General features: G+C 37.4%; 1 protein-coding gene and 1 non-coding gene across 2 annotated transcripts in view; both read right to left on the minus strand.

The window, feature by feature from the left end:
- The window catches only part of GTF2A1 (general transcription factor IIA subunit 1), a 47,631-nt gene extending 26,105 nt beyond the window's left edge, over positions 1-21,526 (minus strand). Inside the window, exons 1-5 of the mRNA XM_028505582.2 lie at positions 21,030-21,526; positions 16,477-16,578; positions 8,054-8,258; positions 4,109-4,173; positions 1,302-1,377 (exon numbers count right to left, since the gene is read on the minus strand). Coding sequence (XP_028361383.1) covers positions 1,302-1,377; positions 4,109-4,173; positions 8,054-8,258; positions 16,477-16,578; positions 21,030-21,059 — 478 coding nt within the window. The 5' untranslated portion in view covers positions 21,060-21,526. The remainder of the gene's footprint in view (positions 1-1,301; positions 1,378-4,108; positions 4,174-8,053; positions 8,259-16,476; positions 16,579-21,029) is intronic.
- LOC114493725 lies at positions 6,665-6,808 on the minus strand. The gene has a single exon (XR_003684327.1). It is a non-coding gene; the product is annotated as a small nucleolar RNA SNORA79 (small nucleolar RNA).
- Positions 21,527-21,712: the final 186 nt, after the last annotated feature.

Below are 21,712 nucleotides of genomic sequence, written 5' to 3' on the forward strand. Positions count from 1 at the left end.
TGCAAGTTACCATTTTAGCAGTTACCCTTCAAATAAATGAATTCATAGTGAAGGTCTAACCACCGAAGACGATAGAAATTATCACATCAAAAGTCTATGAGTTTTATAGGCTGTCATCCGTATACAGTGAAATACAATCCTTAACTTCTCTGACTTTCATCCATGTTAAAATATATCCTCATTTATCCTTCTTACAAAGCTATTTTCCAACAGAAGTTTTAACAACAGATTATGAAAGGTGATTAAAAGCTTACATTATCTTTGCTAACGTGTTAAGTCATAAGTGAGCAATATGTCAGATTGGGGCTGTTAATTCTTAAATCTTTAATGATGAAAAATATAAAGTTCATTAATACCTTAAACTAAAACACCATAGTCCTTAGCTTCAAAATTGTTTAAAAACTATACAAGTTTACTGAACCAATTGTCACTGACACTTAACATTAATTGTATGACTGATTTATGCAGATAGAACTGAATCCCTCTAATACATTGTTTTAAATGACACAATCCTGAATTAACTAAAAAGTGAACTATTTTATTAAAATATGTAGCAAGATAAGCCCCTAGTTTATTCCTCACAAATTTAGAAATTAACAAAATAACAAGAAATTATATTATTAAGATTACAGAGAAAATACTTAAAAAATCCATATAAATTCTTCAAACATTAATATGCCAAAAACCCAGTAAATTTTGTCATTCTACACAGGTACTATGTGAAATAGAATGCAATAAACTTGCTCTTAAGAAACTATTAAGGACTATTTAGTTTGTATCACAAATTAGTTCAAATGATTCAAGTTTAATTTTGGCAGGTTGAATATGTTTATCAGAAACCTAAGTAGCCCTGGCTGAGTAGCTCAGTTGGTTAGCGGCATCGTCCCAATATACCAAGGGTATGGTTTGATCCCATCAGGGCATATGTAAGAATCAACCAATGAATGCATTAAATAAGTGGAACAAATGGATGTTTCTCTTTCTCTATAAAAAATCAATTTAAAAAAAGTTTTTAAACTAAATAAATAAGCATTTCTATATAATCATAATTCATTCAATAATATAATTCTCATTCGTGGATCAAAAGCTCAAATGTAAGCCTTATCTTCTCTACTGTACCCTTAGCAATTATTATAATTTAATGTGCTACAGCCCTCAAATATTATTTTAATAACCTAAGCCAAATGGGTTAAAAATACATTAATTAAGGTATTCTGTCTTTCAATGAAGACAAAACCAAAGGCTAGATGGTACAATTTTTTTAGTTATATAGGTATAATGGTTCCATTATTTCTAATCACCTGAATTTGTTAATATCTGTTGAACAGGAGTCACACCTGCAGGGAGTGCCAAGGTAGCAGCTGTAGCAGCAGCACTCTGAAAAAACAAAACAAAACAAAACAAATCAAAACCACCTATCTGCATAACACGACCTCAGTTTATCTCTGGCATATTTTAGCAGTATGTGAAGTTCACTGGTTAGTTTATACTAAAATGAAAAGTTCTAACATGAGACTAAATCCCATTTTATAAAGTAGTACAATAAAGACCATCTACTCTAAAATGTCCTACTTAATTATTTCAAGCAATTAAGTTGAAAAATATAATTGGTTTGCTTTTTCCTGGAAAATGTGCTCTAAAAAAATCTTACCCACACTAATAGTACTATACAATATATGAAATATCCATTTCCTTATTTCCTTTCCTACTGATTCTTTACTCCCAAAACCTTATTCTAAATTAACATACTTGAGGCAAAAGTGTAAATATTGTTATTTTAGAAACTTCAGTATGTTTAACTTCACGAGAATCAACAGGTCTCTATACAACATTTATACCAGAAGATTATACTTGGAGTATGACTAGCAATTCTAACATGCCATTAGGTGACACAACACTGGCATTACATCTAGGTAAAACATAGTAATAGTTTTATTAATTTAAAAAACCTTAGCCCTGGCTGGTGTGGCTCAGTGGACTGAGTGCCAGCTTGCGAACCAAAGAGTCGCCAGTTTGATTCCCAGTCAGGGCACATGCCTGGGTTGTGGGCCAAGTCCCCAGTGCGGGAGGCATGTGAGAAGCATATACATTGATGTTTCTCTCCCTCTCCATCCCTTTCTCTAAAAATAAATAAAATATTTTTATAAAATAAAAAAACTTAAAATCTTTTAAAAACCCACAAAGTTTAATTTCTACATTTTAAAAGTTAGTATCTGACATTAAAGTTACAAAAATGTACATAGGATTTTACTCTGGATTTCTTTAAAGCCATAAATTCTTGATTTACTGCTCCTGGAGACTTCTCCCCTCCTTCCAAAAGAATCACACCACATTCTTGCTGTGTTTTAATCTCGTGCTCAAAGCATTTCCATGTATCTCACTATAACTATATATGCCATGTTTTACGGACTTTAAGACCCACTTCCCCACCCGCCCCCACCGCCCAATTTGGGAGGAATAACGGTTGTTAATGCTGCTGTTGTGTTCTGTTTACCTTTACATTGGTGAAATACGTTACTTATGTTATTAAATATTTTACCACATTTTTTGCTTCAAAATTTTTTTCCTATTTCCTTCTAAAACCTAGGTGCGTCTTATGGTCCAAAAATACGGTAGGTAGTTTTCCTCTCCCCTGTCAATCTTTTTTAAGGTACCAAGCCTTCATATAACTCAGTCTAATCTGTACATTTTTTAGAAACACCTCTATTTGAATAAGCTTTAAGAAATAAATATAACTGTGCCTAAGAGATGTTAAGTCAGAAGTCAACAAAACTTGGAAAATTTACTCAAGTACATTAATGATACAACTATGATCTAGTCTAGGCTCTAGGTATAACTTTCCAAGAAAATATGTTTCTTTTGCCACTTGACAAGCCAAAGTAATTTTGATATCTTAAGCCTAAAATTCCCACTTGTCCCCAGAATCCAGCTATAGACCTCCAGGCTCTCTCTATGAAATGCAGAATACCCAACTACTCAATTTCCAATAAACCTAGCCTATAAAGGCAAATAAAAGGTATTATATATTATAAGAACATATTAACAACCACTTATTATTAGGAAATATTATTTAGAAATATTAATTGCCTACAATTCATATTTTATAAGAATATGTCACCATTTACAGGCAAATTGACGTAATAGTTTCTACACACCACATGGCAGAATCACCACCTGCACATGTCTGCACATTCAACCTGCCATTAATATTTGTTGAGTGATTGTGCAATACAGAAGATGTCTTTTATTAACGTCTACTGAAAATAGCCATACCATAAATAATGCATTAGAGTGATTTCATTAAAAAAAAGAAAAAACCATTGCAAAACTGATGTCAGAGCTGAGACATCAGTAACAGTCTACATAACTAGCACACAGAAAAGCTATTTATGTGAAAGTGCTAGACCAACTGTCCTACTGGGTTTTTGTTTTAATCTTTAAGGATATAGGTAAAGATTTTCTAAGAATCTGAAGAGGGTCTTTCGGTTTTACTGTTATATTATACTATATTTGATAGGAAATAATACATTCCTGAAGTAAAATTTGAAAACTTTGCTACTATGAAGTCAATGGACATCCCTTAGAAAAATCTAAAGTATAATATATAATAAATTAAACTGGTTAAATGCATTTTAAATAAAACTTATTAGGCTACGCTACTGTTAAATCTTGGCAAAATTTTTTAAATGTCTGATCTTAAAAACAGTTATCTTGAACTACCTAAAAAGATGTTTGAAGTTTTTAATTTTTAGCACTCCTGATCTCTTTAATTAATGAATCTTAAGGGATATTTTGCAAATAAACTACATTTTTATAATCAGTTTGGTTAAGTCCTCTGTTCCAAAAATACTAAGGACCTAAATAGGTCCCACAAAGCATCATTGTTTTGGTATTTTTAACAGAAAATTGCATAATTTTATGAACCTCAACATCTAAGTGTCAAGCTAAACTTTAGATTTGCTTCTAAATCAATATTCAGGAAAACAAATGTAACCACCATTTGCTCAAGCCTTGCATAAACTTTGCTAATACACAATCTACCCAGGAACAGTCACAATTTGAGTTAGAGTAAGTCGAGCCAAACACACTGCTTTGTCCTGAATCTTACCATGTTTGATGCATTCATATGCTGTATCAACTTAGAATCAGGAACAATAACTTGTGGCGCTGCAGCTATTAAAAATACAAGCACACATGCAAATAAGAAATCATGAGGATATTTTATAATCACAAGAATGGCAGACAATGCTGCAAACGTTTTTCATTTTTTTTTTCACATTTTCTGCATTTAATTGCACTTAACCATTAGATATCCCAGATTATTATAAATTTCTATGGTAAATAACAGCTGTGATAATACCCATCTTCTACTGGAAAACACCATTTTAAAAACGATTTGAGTAACAATACCTAAGGACGCAAGGGAACCCAGGAACAAGAACTACTGAGATACCAACTTCTGGCCAAGATGGTGGTATAAGTAGATACATTTTGCCTCCTCACACAACCAAAAGAAGAACCACCACCAATTTAAAAATAAAAAACAACCAGAACTGCCAGAAAATCAAAGTGGATGGAAGTCTGACAACCACTGAGTTAAAGAAGAAACATTCATTCAGACTGGTAGGAGGGGTGGAGACGGGCAGCAGGGGCAGAGAGGACCCACAGCAAGGTGGAGCTGGAGGGCCCAGTCGGCAAGGCAGTGGCTTGTAGACGGGGCAGTCCCACATTCGTGTACAGAAAAACCAGCAGGAACAACTAGGGAGCGAGACAGACCACATAAACCAGAGTTCTTGTGCAGGAAATAAAGCTACAAAACCTCTGGCTGTAAAAACCTGTGGAAATTGCAGCAGCAAGAGAAGCTCCCAGTCTCACAGGAGAGTTCATTGGAGAGAACCACAAGGTCCTAGAACATATACAAACCCACCCACCCAGGAATCAGCATAAGAAGGGCCCAATTTACTTGTGGGAAGAAGACAAAGTGGCTGAAGGCCTCCCAGAGCCGAGCAGGTGGCATTATTCCCTCCTGGACCTCTCCCCAAATACAGCACTACAATGCAGCACAGAGGGTTGCCCTACCCAGGTGAATACCTAAAGCCCCGCCACTTAGAACGTAAGAGGCACGTAGAGACAAAAAAAAATATGGCCCAAATGAAAGAACAGATCAAAACTCCAGAAAAAATACAACTAAGCAATGAAGAGATAGCCAACCTATCAGATGCACAGTTCAAAACACTGGTAATCAGGATGCTCACAGAAAGGGTTGAGTATGGTCACAAAATAGAGGAAGAAGTGAAGGCTATGAAAAGTAAAATAAAGAAAATATACAGGGAACCAACAGTGAAATGAAGAAAACCAGGTCCCAAATCAACGATTTGGAGCAGAAGGAAGAAGTAAACATTCAGCCAGAACAGAATGAAGAAATAAGAATTCACAAAAATGAGACTTAGGAACCTCTGGGACAACTTAAAACATTCCAACATCCGAATCATAGGGGTGCCAGAAGGAAAAGAGGAAGAGCAAGAAATCAAAAACTTATTTCAACAAATAATGAAGGAAAACTTCCCCAATCTGGCAAAGGATATAAGACTTCAAGGAAGTCCAGGAAGCTCAGAGAGACCCAAAGAAGTTGAACCCAAAGGAAGCATATACCAAGGCACATCATGATTATATTACCCAAGGTTAAAGATAAGGAGAGAATCTTAAAAGCAGCAAGAGGAAATTAAACAGTTACCTACAAAGGAGCGCCCATGACTATCAGATGATTTCTAAAAAAAAAAACAAAACAAACCAAAAACCAAAAACTTACAGGCAAGAAGGGGCTGAAAAGAGGTATTTAAAGTCATAAAAGGCAAGGACCTACATCCAAGATTACTCTACCCAGCAAAGCTATCCTTTAGAATGGAAGGGCAGGTAAAGTGCTTCCCAGATTAAGGTCAAGTTAAAGGAGTTCATCATCACCAAACTCTTCTTATATGAAATGTTAAAGGGACTTCTCCAAGAAAAAGAAGATCAAAACTATGAACAGTAAAAAAAATGACAACAAACACAACTATCAACTGAACCAAAAACAAAAACAAAGCAAGCAACTAGAACAGAAAAAGAACCACAGATATGGAGATCACATGGAGGGTTATCAGAGGGATGGGGAGGGGGAATGGGGGAAAAGGTACAGGGAATAAGAAGCATAAATGGTGGGTATAAAATAAGGGGAGAAAGAACAGCATAGGAAATGGAGAAGCCAAAAAATATACGTGTATGGCCCATGGACATGAACTAAGGGGTGAGGGAAATGCTGGTGGGAGTTGGGGTGCAGGACAGAGGGTAATAAAGAATAATAGAATATCAATAAAATATATTTTTTTAAAAAGTAGTGAGATACCTATCACCTAAACATATACATTTCTGTGCATTCTTAAACTGCAAATTGCCCTGCTCACTTAGCATTAACAAGTTTATTGACATTGTTTTATTTTATTATTACTATTGGAATGAGTTATTAACACATTAAGAGTAAGCTCAAAAAGTTAAAGTTATTTTTTTAATTTATATACTGTAGCCCTTCTCTCTCAATGACACTTGTTAGAATCTTAAATAACTTCCATCAACTTTTTAAGCATACAAGTCAAAAATAATGGCAACATTACTTAAGTGTAAGAGGAATAAGTGTTTGATTCCGCAAATTTCAGAAAATAAACAGATAATCCCATTATCCTAATATTTTCTGAGTGAAGAAAATCAAATTTTATTTTATGATGACCTAAAATCCTAGTGCCAAGCCTGAAGGCAATAGGAGGAACAGTCATCAATACAGACCGAACGGATAATTATTTGATACAAAGTATAGAATAAAAGCAAGTATTAGAAGTCTTGTTAATATAAACAGTAAAATAACCCAAACAGATATTTCTACTATGCATTGCCATCTATATACTCTCAAATGAGACAAATAGATAATTAAGCAGTTACCTTAAAAGAATTGTTTCATTTACCTTCATTGCCCTCTCCAATAACAAGATTCACAAAACTCAAACGCCCAGAAAGAGTTATAACTGAATACAGTAGTCCGCCCTTACTGGCAGGGAATACAGTCTGATAACCAAGAATGCTACTACATACACAGCATATACAGCATGGATCACTGGGCAAAGTAACGATTCACGTCCCAGACAGGACGAAGCTGGACAGCTTGACATTTCATCACGCTACTCAAAGACTTATAAATTATTTATTTCTGGACTTCTCCATTTAATATTTTCAAACCAGAGTTGACCGCAGGTAACTGAAACTGTGGAAAGCAATACTGCTCATAAAGGTAAGGTTACTCTTAATTTGTCATGACAAAACACTTACTATATGTAATGGATCAAACATCTTGGCCTTTTCAGGGCCCAAATATCCCTCAGCTTTGAAATGTTCTAAGAGCTATTCACAAAGCCTTTGTAAGGCTTCGAAGAAACAAAATCTATAAAATGACTTGCAGAATACAAAGCAGTACGAACACAGTTTTTAAATACTTGCTTTTTCTTATCTTAAAACCAAGTAATATAAAGATATATTACATGTTCACTCTTCACTTAAAATAAATCTAATTCAATTTAGAATGACATAAATTACTAGTGAATGGAAATTTCAGACTGCCAAAGTATAGTTACAAAAATTCTCCCATGTTTACGGTATTTTTATACAGATTAAACTCAAATTATGTCTTCAAAGGAATAAATCAGTTTCATAAAGAAAGCAGACAATGATTTTACTATATAAAACAGTGAAATCCTTAGTAAGTAAACCTTTATAGATCTGACTTACTTTAGAAAATCCACCATTATGTAGCCTTTTCCAAAGAAAGTATCAATAGACTTAAGAGTATGTTAGGCTTTCAAGTAATGGCTAACTTGTTTATCATTACTATAATAAACAGAATCCACATTTTATGCAAATTTATATGTTAATACAAACAGAGATACCTTCCTCAAAACCCAGAATATTTCTCTTCTCTGAAAATGACAAACTTGATTTCCAAGTTCTAAACAGGAAAGCGTATCAGTCTTACCTTGCTGTGCGGCAGGAATAAGGACCTGCTGAGTCTGCGCTTGCTGAGGTACCGTAGGCTGTGGCTGAGCTTGCTGGTGGTGATGGTGGTGGTGATGCTGCTGCTGCTGGGTCTGATGCTGCTGCTGAACTTGCAACAAAAGCTGCTGTTCTTCTGAGTGAAATCCGTCTACTGCCCTAGACTGCATTAGTTTATTCTCCCATAACTAAAGCAAAGAACATTTAAAGATTTCTAAGTGAAAGTCAGGGAAGATAACTCTGGGCATATGCATTTAACATTTTGTTCATTAGTCTGATTATAAAATCCATTTTCAAAACTGATACAACCACAAAAATCAACCAATCTCTGATTCTCACACCCAAGTGTATGCAGTAATAAAACCTAATGTTTTTAAGTATCAAATCTCAAAAAAGGTTTAAGTATCAAACCTTGCTACCTTAGAGTACTGAAGAATTTTTTGTTTCTTTTTATATCTTCAACAAACTTTCTACAGTAACTCCTCAGTTACGAAGCAGATTTTTATATCAGCAAATTTTTAGTAATCACAGAAAATCTTTTTTGTAACAAATCTATTATTATTTTTATATAAGTCTTTCCTTAATACAATGTTTTCTAACTTTTTAAATATAACTTTTTTAATTCAAGAAAATACTCATTGATGAGAGAGAGAAACATCGATGTGAGAGAAGAAATATCGACTGGCGCACTCTCCTGCACATGCCCTGACCGGGGATCAAACCCGCAACGTAGGTATGCACCCTGACCACAATCAAACCCGCAGCCTTTTGGTGTACAGGACAAACACTCCAACCAAATGACCCACCTGACCAGGGCCAATGTATTCTGTTAAATGACATACAAAGCATAAATACATCCTCTCTTGATCTGAACAATAAGAAACATTATAGAGGCAAACCTCAAATTAGAAAAACCCAACTTTCAGTCTATCTAATCCTACATAAAAAACAAAAATGCCTAATACTGCCCTGGCCAGCACACAGTACCCAACAGGCACTTAATGTGTTTCATAAAACCTAGTTTTTGTGAACCAAAAATCAATGTGTAAAAAAGAAACAGTTTTTAACCCATAATTTTCTAAATTTAATGCTTCAGTTTTATCACCTCCAACTGGTCTACCCACTGCAATATAACCATCACGTGAAGCATCCATGGAAATGGCAAATTCAAAATGAATACATATTATGTGCTAAGTGCTGGGCACCACCACTTACTTAAGCTTCCAAGTCAATGACCTATGAGTCAGAATCCACCCTAAAACCCATCATCACTGTCAATTTCCATTCCAAAGAATTGTTCCAATTTACCTCTGCTACTATGGCTATTATTCAAGTCCTTTCCTCCCACCAGGACTACTACAAAGTAATGACTGAGCTCACTGAGCTCCCCACATTCTAAAGTCACACATGCTAAAAATAATTACAGAGTATCTCCTATATGCTAGATACTGTAAGTAGCATTGCGAATAGACCGTGAACATATTGAACAAAAATCCTTGTCCTCACTAGACTCTACATTCTTGTGGACATTTGTCCTTCCAGTCGATCCTTGGTCCTCAAAATGCAATCCTGGAGCCAATCGTACCTGAAAACTTGGTAGACATACTAACTCTCAGGTGCCACCCCAGACCTACTGAATCAGCAGCTCTGGGAATGGAGCCAGGAATCTCTTTTAATAATCTGTCCAGGTTATTCTGATGCAAACTAAAGTGAGAACTGCTGTTTTGAAGTCTATGCTTTTCAAACTTCAGATTACACCGCTTTAATGGATTATTAAAAGTCAATTTGGATTTTCTGTTGTTGTTGTAAATTCAAGCAAATAAAAAGAAAATATCAGACTGTACACCCTTACCAAGTCAGACTCTGGAACAGTAGTCCAAAAACCTGCATTTCAACTAGCACCGCAGAAAAATCTTTCTCACTCTAAAGACCAAGTTCCACATGGTATGCATTAACTCTCCGACTGCTACTATAATTTGCATTCTATTTCCTAATGGTGCCACACTACTAGCAATTCCCTGAATATATCTCCTATCCAAACATTAGTAAACTACTCCTTATGACTGACAGTCTTCCCTCATAACGCTCAAAACAATGCAAATGTCAGAGATACATAGCCTCAAAGTAATCTCTCACTGTCTCTATACTTTAGAAATATTTCTCATTTTAAAAAAATACTGTTATACTTTTCAAGTGAAGTCTACCATCTCTATTAAAGAATCCTTCAGGGTAGAGATATGTCTTGCTCAGGAGCTAATAAAATGACCAAGAATTTACCAGACAGTTAATATTAATTCAAAGTAAAGAAAAGAAAACAAATTATTGTTTTTTAGCATAGTGTTTCTCTGTAAGATGCTAATTGACATTTGGAGCAAGACAGTTCTTTACTGTACAGGGCAGAATCGCTGGGAAGTGTACAGAAAATGCAACATTCCTAGCTCTAACCTACTAAATGCCAAAGGTGTCCTGTTGTCTCCTTTTTACAGAAGCAAGAACCCAAGGAACACGAAGTTATGTAAGCTATCCAACATCACCAATAGCACGCAAAACTGGGACACAATTCAGGCAATCTGACTCCACTGTTTGCAGTCAGGGCTGGAGTTGGAGAGTGAAGACTGCAGGTCCTTTAAATTTTGAATCCTAGGCATCTCTCCCTTGCCTCACCCTAATCCCAACTCTGGTTCAAGTCTCTGGTCTCTAAATTGTGCTGATGCTTTCAGGACTGATCTAGTCACAACTCTGGTACCTTTCTCTTTTCTGAGAAATACTGGTAACAAAAGGCCTAAGTTCAACTTTCTATGACTTGCTAAATGACCCTGTCAAAGCATACTCTCTCGGAGTCTGTTTTTTGACCTATTAAAATGTGATTAGATCTATTGCTTCCTGGCAGTATGCTTGGCTAGAAATTCTGAAGGATTCTCCTAATTTCACAAAACATGTAGCTCCTGGATAAAACAGAAAAGAACTCCGTTTCTTGACTCCTTAGAAATGGTGTTTGGGAACACAGCTTTCCCCAAAGGCAAATGAAGCGCAATAGATTATTCAATCTATGGTCCAAGTACTTATACATAACTAGAGTATATTTAGAACAGCGGTTCTCCGTCAGGGATCATTTTGCCCCCCAGGGACACTGGGCAATGTCTGGAGACACTTTTGGTTGTCAGAACTGAGGGGTGCTACTGGCATCTAGTGGACAGAGGCCAGTTATGCTGCTAACATCCTACAACAAATAGAACAGCCCTCTCCAATAAAGAATGAACAAGTTCAAAATGTCAGTAATGTCAAGGTTGAGAAACCTGATCTAGAGGCAGATAAACTGAATTTCAGATTTGTCTGCAACTGAGGAAATACTTCTCACTTTGTTTTACTGAGAAAAAGGGCTATTTATATTTTATATCTTCCATAGTGACTGCTGTTTGGGTATGGGTAGGTCTGACAGAAATCAGGATGATTTTATAATTTACTTTAAACAGGATTTCTACACTACCACTCCCACCCATAGTTACTCAACAATCCAAAACACAATTTACATCCAAATAAAGATTTACTGCAAATGAAAACTATGCTTTATGTCTTTTCTATCTCCCATGCTTCACACACTAAAGTAGGCACACAGTGTTTCAAGAGAAAATGCTGAGACCGAGGCTGAATTTTTTAATTTCCTCCCTTCCTGCATTATCTAGATAAACTTCAAATTACATATACTCTCATTACTCACTTTACTTCATAATCTAATTCACCACTGTATCCTTCAAAGCCACATGGAAGCTTTTGATGAAAGTTCATGAAATGGCCAAAAAGGACAAAGGGGCTGGGGCTAATGACAAAGTCCTTTATAAACCATAAAATATGAAATTAATGTTAGTTTTTAACAGCAAGAATGTCTAAACCTGCAGGGTCCAGGACAGTAGCCACTAACCACACATGGCAATTTAAATTGAAATTAATTATAATTAAATAAAAATTCACTTAGTTCCACTAACCATATTTCAAGTGCTTAAATAGCCACACATGGCTAATAGCCACCATAATGGAGAGCACAAATATAGAACATTACCATCACCACAGAAAGTTCTAATAATGCTGTCAAAATGTTAAAATTAGACCTTCTTACACCACACACAAGAATAAATTCAAAATGGATCAAAGACTTAAAGTGTTAGACCCGAAATCATAAAAATACTAGAAGAAAACATAGGCAGCAAAATCTCAGACATTGTTCGTGGCAATATTTTATCAGATGTATCACCTCAGGCAAAGGAAACAAAAGAAAAAAAATAAATGGGACTGTATCAAACTACGAAGTTTTTGCACAGCAAAGAAAATAATCAACAAAATAAAAAGACAACCCATGGAATAGAAGAACATATTCACCAATACATCTGCTAAGGATTTAATATCGAAAATTTATAAAGAACTTACAAAACACACCAAAAAAAACAACCCAATTAAAAAATGGGTAAAAAACTGGAATAGAACCTCTCCAAAGAGGACATACAGATGGCCAACAGACATATGAAAAGATGCTCAACACCACTTATCATCAGAGAAATTCAAATTAAAACAACAATATATCATTTCACACCTGTCAGAATGGCTATCATCAATAAATCAACAAACAAATGCTGGCCAGGATGTGGAGAAAAGGGAACCCTTTTGCACTCTTGGTGGGAATGCAGACTGATAGCCACTGTAGAAAGCAGTATGGAGATACTAAAAAAATTAAAACTGAATATGCCTTCTGACCCAGTGACCCCACTTCTGGGAATAGACCTAAAGGAACCCAAAACACTAATTTGAAAGAACCTAAGCACCCCTATCTACACTGCAGTGTTACTTACAATCACCAAGATATGGAAGCAGCCCAAGCATCCATCAGCAGATGAGTGAATAAAACAACTATGGGACGTTTACACAATGAAATACTATTTGACCATAAAAAAAGAAGAAAATTTTACCCTTTACACAGCATGGATGGACCTGGAGAATATTATGCTAAGTGAAATAAGCCAGTCAGAGAAAGACAAATATTGTATGATTTCACTCATATGTGGAATCTAATGAATTGAACAAACTGAACAAACAAGGAAAATAGGGACCAACTCATACATGAGAAACCTGGATGACAGCTTGTGGGGGTGGGGGCAGTTACAGAGTGGAGAAATTGAGCAAACATGAAAAAGGACTAGGGGACATATACAACAATGCAGAGAATGCTGTGGAGGAAGGGGATGTAAGGGGACTAAAACGCAATGGAAAAAAAATACAACTAAGACTAAATTAAAAAAGAAAAAAAACTAGGACACATTCTGGAAATTCTAATGAGATCCTGAAGAAATTAGTGCAGAGAATTAAAATAACAACTCATTTTAGTCTAACAGTTTTATTTTTAATCCACTTACAACCCAGAATAGAAAAGTTGTCCCATTTAAAAAACAACAAAAATATTAATCTACTTTGTTGAGTTAGATTCTGGAGTCACATTTGTTATTAAACAGTTGAATTAAATATTCACTGAATACCAATCACATATGCCAGGCACTGTGGTAGAGCTGGAGATTTGAAGTAGAGTAAATCACAATTTGTGTTATTAAAGTAAAACTAACCAATAAACAGAAAATCGGCACATAACCTACAAAATATATACAATTATTTGCATATTATATATTGTATATATAATATACAATATATATATTGTATGTGTGTATGCACCTGTATATATACCATACATATTTTTAAAGTCAAATGTAATAAAAAATGCAGGTAGAGCTATTTTGTCTCAAACACAACTTACTCCCTTTGGAGAAAATGCCTCAATTCCATGGGGACCAGTAGGAGAAATCAATTCCCCAGACTTTGTGAAAAGTTAAGAAGAGACAACAAACAATCTGGATTGACCACTAGTTTGACCTGGGGTAAATTAAAGTCTTTAGAATTAATTTTTCTACACCTAAAAGTGATATACCTTCTACATTAAGGTCACAAACAAGGACAACTTCAAAAATTGTAGAGTAGTAACATAAATTGTAAAATATGTACTCCATGTAACACAAAGGAGTCTAATTAAGGTTATTCTCTTCTTACTCATTTCCCCAAGACACTTTCTGTTACTGAAGCAGTTTCCAGTGTTCTTCCAAATTGTATCTCAAAGTTGGCACTTTTCCATTTTCAGATCCCTACTCTTCAGTTTAAACAACCATTTCTCTCAAGATAATTTAGCTTCATCTCACTTAAACCTATGTATTTTTCTTTTTCTTTCTTCATATGGACAGGTTCTTATTGAAAACTCTATAGAAATTGCCCAGAATAAGTTGCCTAAGCACTCTATCATGTATTTCATCACCACAATAAAGGTGAGATTTGTTTACAAGTTTCTAAATTACAGCCTCTACATTTCCATTGAATGTATTAAAAAGATGACAACAGAGGTTCCTTAGCATTCGTTAACTGTGATAACTTATTTGTACATAGCCCTAAATGAGCTCAATGCCCAATTTCTAAGCCAGCAGTTTTAAAATGTTTTGGTCTCTTTATAACTTTCAAAAATTACTGAGGACCTCAAAAGAAGTTTTATAAAATTGTAACTAAGATCTTTATTTATTTTTATTTTTTTAGAATTTTATTTATTTATCTTTAAAGAGAGGGGAAGGGAGGGGGGAAAGAGAGGGACAGAAACTCAATGTGTACTTGCCTCTCATATGCCCCCAACTGGGGACCTGGCCAGCAACCCAGGCAAGTGGTCTGACTAGGAATCGAACTGGCGACCTTTCAGTTAATCCACTAAGCCACATCAGCCAGGGCTATAACTACGATTTTTTAAAATTTATTAATTCATTTAAAAATAATGTAGCCATTACATGTTGACATAAATAATATATTTTTAATGAAAATAACCATATATGCGAAATAAAATTTAGTGAGAAATGGCTTAAAGGAAAAAAGCTGGAGTTGCGTGTCTGTTTCTGCATTCACTTGGTCATTCTGGTTAACCTGTACGAAGAAAAAAAAATCTGCCTTCCCACACTAAGTAAAAGGGAAAGGGAAAAGTATGTAAGTGACAATTTCTTAAAAGTTAGCTGCAATACAGGATCTGAAACCATATACCAATGAACTTGACGTATTCCTTGATTAAAAATCATTAATTTATCTTTTACTTTGAACAGATTCTGCAATATCATGCATTGGTCATTTGGAAATATGAATTCAGTGAATTATGCAGATATTCCCAGTGTTAACACATTTCATTACAGAATATCAAACACTTGCACTTCTCACTCATCTTGACCCATAAATAGACGTCTTTTTAATATTCAGTACATGAAAATGGGGAGCATCCACAAACAGCCCACTGCATATGGACTAGTTATCTCAAGGAAAAGTACACATGCATTTGACCTGAAAGCTGAACTGATCACTTTTTCACAGAACACCACTTTTACTGAAAATATGACAAAACTGTAAGACTTGGACTTGGGCATTTATTTGGTCAACCTAATGGACCCCTCAAAGAGCTGGTGGGGAAACCCAAAGAGTCCACAGGCCATACATTTAGGACCAATGTCCTGAACAATAAGGCAAAAATATTCCACAATTTATGAGCCACTACACCACCAAAAAACCACAAATAAAAGTATCTAAATATTTCTGCTTAAATCCAAGGAAGTCCAAAAGACAGAAAACTAGCTCCCAAAGTAAAATATATGATAAACCTTATCATTTGGCCAATATAAAGAATCAGATTCAGCCCTGGCTGGCGTAGCTCAGTGGATTGAGCGCGGGCTGGGAACCAAAGAATCAGATTCAAGGACATAAAATTCTTTTTTAGAATATAGTACACTAGGCCCGGCTGGTGGGGCTTAGTGGATTGAGCGCCAATCTGTGAACCAAAGGGTTGCTGGCTTGATTCCCTGTTGGGGCACATGACTAGGCTGGGGGTGTGTGAGAGGCAACCAACCGATGCTTCTCTCTCTCCCTTGCCTTCTCTGTATGTATGTATGTACATATGTATATATAAATAAATAAATAAAGTGTGCTAAGACCATTAAAAAAATAAAGCATAGATATGTCAAATAATTAGACCGTAAATATAGAATATTAATATCCATTAGTAATGGCTGTTATTGCCATTCACTGTGCTAAGCTTTATATATGGTCATTACATTTAACCCTCAAAGCAAACCTGTATAATAAGTACCACTAATGTCCATCTCACATATAAGGAAACTGAAATATAGACAGTTTGCCTAAGAGCAGAAGAAGGAGGATGGTAGAATTAGGATTTAAAACAAGCACTATTCACTTAACTATAGTCCACCTGTAAGAAAGTCCAATGTCCATCTATGGAAAAATTATGGATTTATTTCTGGTTATATAGAATATTTTTAAAAAGGAGGGGAGTAAACTCACAGTTTTTAATTCCATCAGAACTTGTTCATCGACTCCATCATCCAAAAAGATGTCTCTCACATCATTAATAACATCTTCAATCACAGATCTGTATAATTTAGGCTTTAAATGAAAAATAAAACACTGTTGGAAAAATTTATTTTTCACACATTAAAATGTGTAACACATTTTCACAAATCCAGTGGGATACAATAGTAATTTTTCCAACTATCTATACCTTATTTTAGAAAATACAAAGAAATGACCATACTAGAAATATTACTTGCCTTAGTTAAATTGAGTTATTTGATGACTACCTATTTTGGTTAAATTTTTAAGACTATTTAGTGCAATTCATATACAGAAAAGGTTCTTGTTCATACAAGGATGTACAATTTCCAGCTATAATTCCCTATGTTGTTGAAGTCAAAACACCTAATGTGATCCAATGTTTTATGGGTTCCTATTACTCCTTACTTGGTTTGACCCCTATTATATCTCATAACCTTGTTACCAAGCCTTAGACTTTAGAGAACCTTATACACTACAGTCATTTGCCTGGATATAATCTGAACCCAGTGAATACTCAAAGTTTAAAATCACCTAACTTCTATTTGTTACCCAGTCTTTACTTTTAAGATTATTCCATTAAACTGTTCATATACCCACAATAACAGGCCTCAAAATCCCAGAGGAACAAGGCACGCTGATCTTGTTCCCAAAATTTCTCCCATTCCACTGCTGCTCAGTTAATGCTATGGAACAGAACCATGAATAACCTTGATATTTAGTCTTTAAATTATTATCGTTACTATTTTATTGTTGGTATTGGAGGGAGAAGCTGGCTTCTAGAAGGTTGCCAGAAGGCTAAAATGAGAATAATGTGAAAACACTTTCAAAAGCGTAATGTACAGCAGGCTCCCTTATCCACTGGGGATATGATCCAAGACCCCCCACTGAATGCCGAAGATTGTGGATAATACTTAATCCTACATGTACTATGTATTCTCCTGCACATACATACCTATGATGAAGTTTAATACATACTATATTTTGCCAGGTATAATGCGCTCCCGTGAATAATGCACACCCATGTTTTTGTGCGCATTATACATAGAATCATCGTACCCATGTTACGTAATTATTATAACCATGTATAATGTGCATCCTTATTTTTCCCTCAAAAATTTGGGCAAAAAGGTGTGCATTATACACAGCAAAATATGGTGAGTTAGGGGAAGAGATTAACTAACAATAAAATAATACAATTACAATATACTATAATGAAACATGAATGTGACCTCTCTCCCCCCGAAATTTTGAAAATTTTCCCAAAAATTTCATCCACAAATTTGATGCCTTTTCCATCTTCACTACGTACTCATCACGTACTGTGGCAGTAACTTTTGCAGTCTGAGGTACAACAGCAAAACTAGCACAAATTTCTTTTTCCATCTCCAGAATTTCAGGGAGAAGATTCATTCTTACCATACATAGGTCTTGGCAACCTTGCCATACAATTTTTTTTCTTGAGAACTTTCACCTTTTCACTAAAGGAAGCACTTTGCAACTTCTCTTTGGCATGTCAAAGCTGCCCACAGCACTCTTCTTTCATTTTATGGCCATTAGTAAAATGAGGGTTACTTAAACACAAGTACTGCGATACTGGGCCAGTCAATAATGGGAGGGTTGTGTACACAGCATGGATACTGGACGATGGGATGATGCATATCTCTGGCAGGGCAGAGTGGCAGGAGATTTCAACCTTATTAATTGTTGATTTCTAAAATTTTCCAGTTAATTATTTTGAACTAGATTGACCACTGGTAACAGAAATCAAAGATGGGGGAGTGGAAGCTAAGTGGGAGAATTCCTGTATTTTTTTAAAAACCAAATGTTGGAAAACAAAAATTTGCTCACATCCTAATTTTAAATGTTAGACAAAAGGAAGTTTGCATGTCAAAGTGATAAAACTAAAGCTGCCTCATTATAAATCCTATCCATTATCATGCAGTTAAGGTCAACAGCTTTTTTTTAATTCTCTGCCATTCCTTGTGTCTATATCTTGCTTAAGGTAAAAGTTACTGGCTACCCAATAAAACCAAGGGTTTGCTCTTATAAGCAAACCTGAAACAGAAATAAATGTTTCATTAGCATCTCCATCAGCAATACTGTTATCACAAGGGAATCCTCTAAGAAAATGTGTCCCTGTCTAGCCAAGAACACAAATAGTAAGTTTCTCCATACAACTTACCTGAACCATTGAAAACTACTTGTTCCTTTTCATTACAACCAGAAAAACAATTCATATCCGTATCTGGGTTCTCACCTTTACTGTTCCACTTACTAGCTTGCTTTATTTTGCTAAGTCTGCAACTGTGAACTTTCAATTGTTCATGTAAAAACTGCATCTCTACAGTGCCTCCCTATTTAACATTCTGATTCTATACATAAGAAAAGTGTATCTGACTATGGGGTACCACCTTATCTACAGCTATATAAATACTAAATTGCAAAAATACATTTATAAAGTAATTACTCAAGAGGTTACCCACAACTTGACCACTTACTGGATCCATAAGCACTATAGTTGAAGGGTGAATGAATGTGTATTCTTCATGAAGCATATGCACAAAAGTAATTCAGCAGAATTGTTCCTAAGTTGAAAAGCCCTCAAAATATTTATGTTTTTGAAAGCATGTGGGTACACTGGCGCTATTTGAAATAAGTAATTTCCAAATTAGTATTTAAAATGCTAAACCTCACTTGAGCCAGTGTCTGCATTTTAAGAAATAAAAAGTAATTGCGGATGTTTGTCCTCATTTTCAGTACAGACATTTCAAGCCTATAGGGCCATAGTGCATTAGCTAATGATCAATAGGAGGGTTCCTCTCACAAGTGTTGGTCCCTGGTGCAATATCAGAAAATAACTGGATTATTTTTATAGCATATTACATTAATATCAGATGCAATAAAAATCACAATCTACTTAGAATTTCTTAAAATTCAGTTTGTACACAATCTATTTGAAAAGTTCATGTCTTCGATATTACAGAAAAGTGTAATGAAATACTGGAAGTTATATTTACAATGTATTTCCTGAACACTTGGTTAACAAAATACTACCCAAGTCCTCTGCAGCTAAGAGTTAATAATGCCCGACAATAATGCACACATCCTCTAATACAAAGACGATTAGACACAAGCTGAAAACTCTCCTTAAAAAATAAAAATAAAATACAAAGGGACAGCAATTCTATTTTCCCCTAACAAAGCCAGCAAATCCCAGCTGCTGCTTCAAAACAAAAACTTGGGGCTCTGAAAGCAGCCCCCGCTGGGTGCAAAATTACAGTATAAGGATCTAGAAATAAACTGAGCTCCACACGCGCCTGCCTCTCGCCTAGGGAGCACGCACCTCCCAGCCCTGCTCTCAGCAGCTCTCACTATTTAAAGCCGGATCTGGTGTTTAAATGGAGAGGCGGTGACGTAGGCCTGAAAAGCACCTTCCCATCCTGGCAGAGTCTATATTAGAGAGCGGCAATGGCTCTATATAAACAGGGCAGCCAAAGGGAGGAGAACCACAAGGCTCAGGGACTGAAAAGCAGGGTAAGCGGCCGCAGCCATGATGGATCGACCCGAGTCGCCAACGGTATGGAGTCGGGCGGCCGCGGGCTTGTCTGCGGCATTTGGGACCGGGCAAAAACGTGTTTTATTGTCACAATAAAAATAAGAGTGGGATGGACTAGTGATCACATTGCGTTGGTGACTGAAAAGGTAATTTATGTGACTGCTTTTTGCAAACCTACGTGATCGCAAGTAACCAAAAAGGGATAAACAGGGAGAAGTAGGCAAATTTCAAGGCGAAAGCGGGGGCACTTTGACCACTGTAGGCTTTTTTTGTTTGCTTTGGTGCTTTGCTAGTCGGAGATACGATTGGGGGTTTTGCTTCCCCTTCGCCATTTTACCGATTCCGAAGGAACCGAGATAAGTGCTTCTCAACCTTCGTCCTTTTTTAAAAAACATAAAATGGCCCCAGAAGGCTCCCTAAGCACGATCGCTAGAAACACCCAAAGTAACCCCCAAAGTAGACACGAGCCTTCCACCGCATTAAAGTGGATCACGGTGGTCTTGGGGAATTCACCGAATTCCCCAGGCGCGGTTTTTGTTTTAACGCTACTGGGGGAGCCCTTCTCGAGCCAGCGCGGCCGGGCCCATTTCGGGGGGAAGCGGCGGCTCCCCTCCCGCCCTCCCTACAGGCGGCCGGGGTCTGGGGCCAGAGCCGCGCACTCACCCCGGCCCAACGGCCTCCGCAGCCCGGACCGCCCCGCAGCGGCCCCAGGCCCCGCCGACGCCCCCCGCCCTCCCCGCCGCCGCGAGCCCTCGGCGCCCCCCCTCCGCGCCCGCCGCCCCGGCCCGCTCTGCCCGAGGCAGGAGGCGGGAAGCGGCGGCGGCGGCCGCGCGGGCGGCTGGGGAAGAGTCGAGGCCGGGAGTCGCCACGGTCCCCACCCCCGCCCGGTCCGGCCGTTGCTGCCGCCTGAACGAAGCCCCCGCCGGCCACCGAACCAAGTCCTTACCACGGTGTTTGTATTTGCCGAGTTCGCCATTTCCAACACACAACACAAACAAGAGGGGGGCAACCCCAAGAAAACAAGATAAAAACAAAACCAAAAAAAAAAACCAAACCCCAAAACGCTGGAGGGTGACCCAAGCAAGCCACCGCAAGATTGGGGGGAAAATTTTAAAACAAAATCGGATCCTGAAGGAGTAAAGGGGAGCGGTGAGAGGAGGAGGAGGAGGGGGCAGTCCTCCCGAAGCTTAAAAAACCTCGAGAATCGCCCTTTAAAAAAAAAAAAAAATGCCACGACCCTTAGGGGGTCGGGGGGGCGTTGCCCGCTCGCCACCCCGCGCCAAAGAGGGAAACCACCACCAGTCGCCGCTCCCCGCACCGCCGCTGCCGCCACCGGCTGCAGCTCCAGCCGTCCGGTTCTCCTGCTTCTTTCCTTTATATAGTGAGCCAACGAGCTGCGCGAGCCGCCGCCGCCGCCGCTGCCGCCGAGAGACAGGGCGGAGGGGGAGGGAGGGGCGGAAAGGGCGGGGGCAGAGGTGGGCGGGGCTGAGCGCGAGGCACCGCGAGAGCTGCGTCGTCGCGCGCCGTGGAGGGTGCTGGGCGGGCGGAGTTCGGGGACCGGAGTAGTGAAGTCCGACCGTCGCCTCCCGCCTTAGTCTCGTGATCGCTAGGTAGGCACACAGAGTGGAG

Source organism: Phyllostomus discolor, chromosome 1 (genome assembly GCF_004126475.2).
Source record: "Phyllostomus discolor isolate MPI-MPIP mPhyDis1 chromosome 1, mPhyDis1.pri.v3, whole genome shotgun sequence".
Lineage (NCBI taxonomy): Eukaryota > Metazoa > Chordata > Mammalia > Chiroptera > Phyllostomidae > Phyllostomus > Phyllostomus discolor.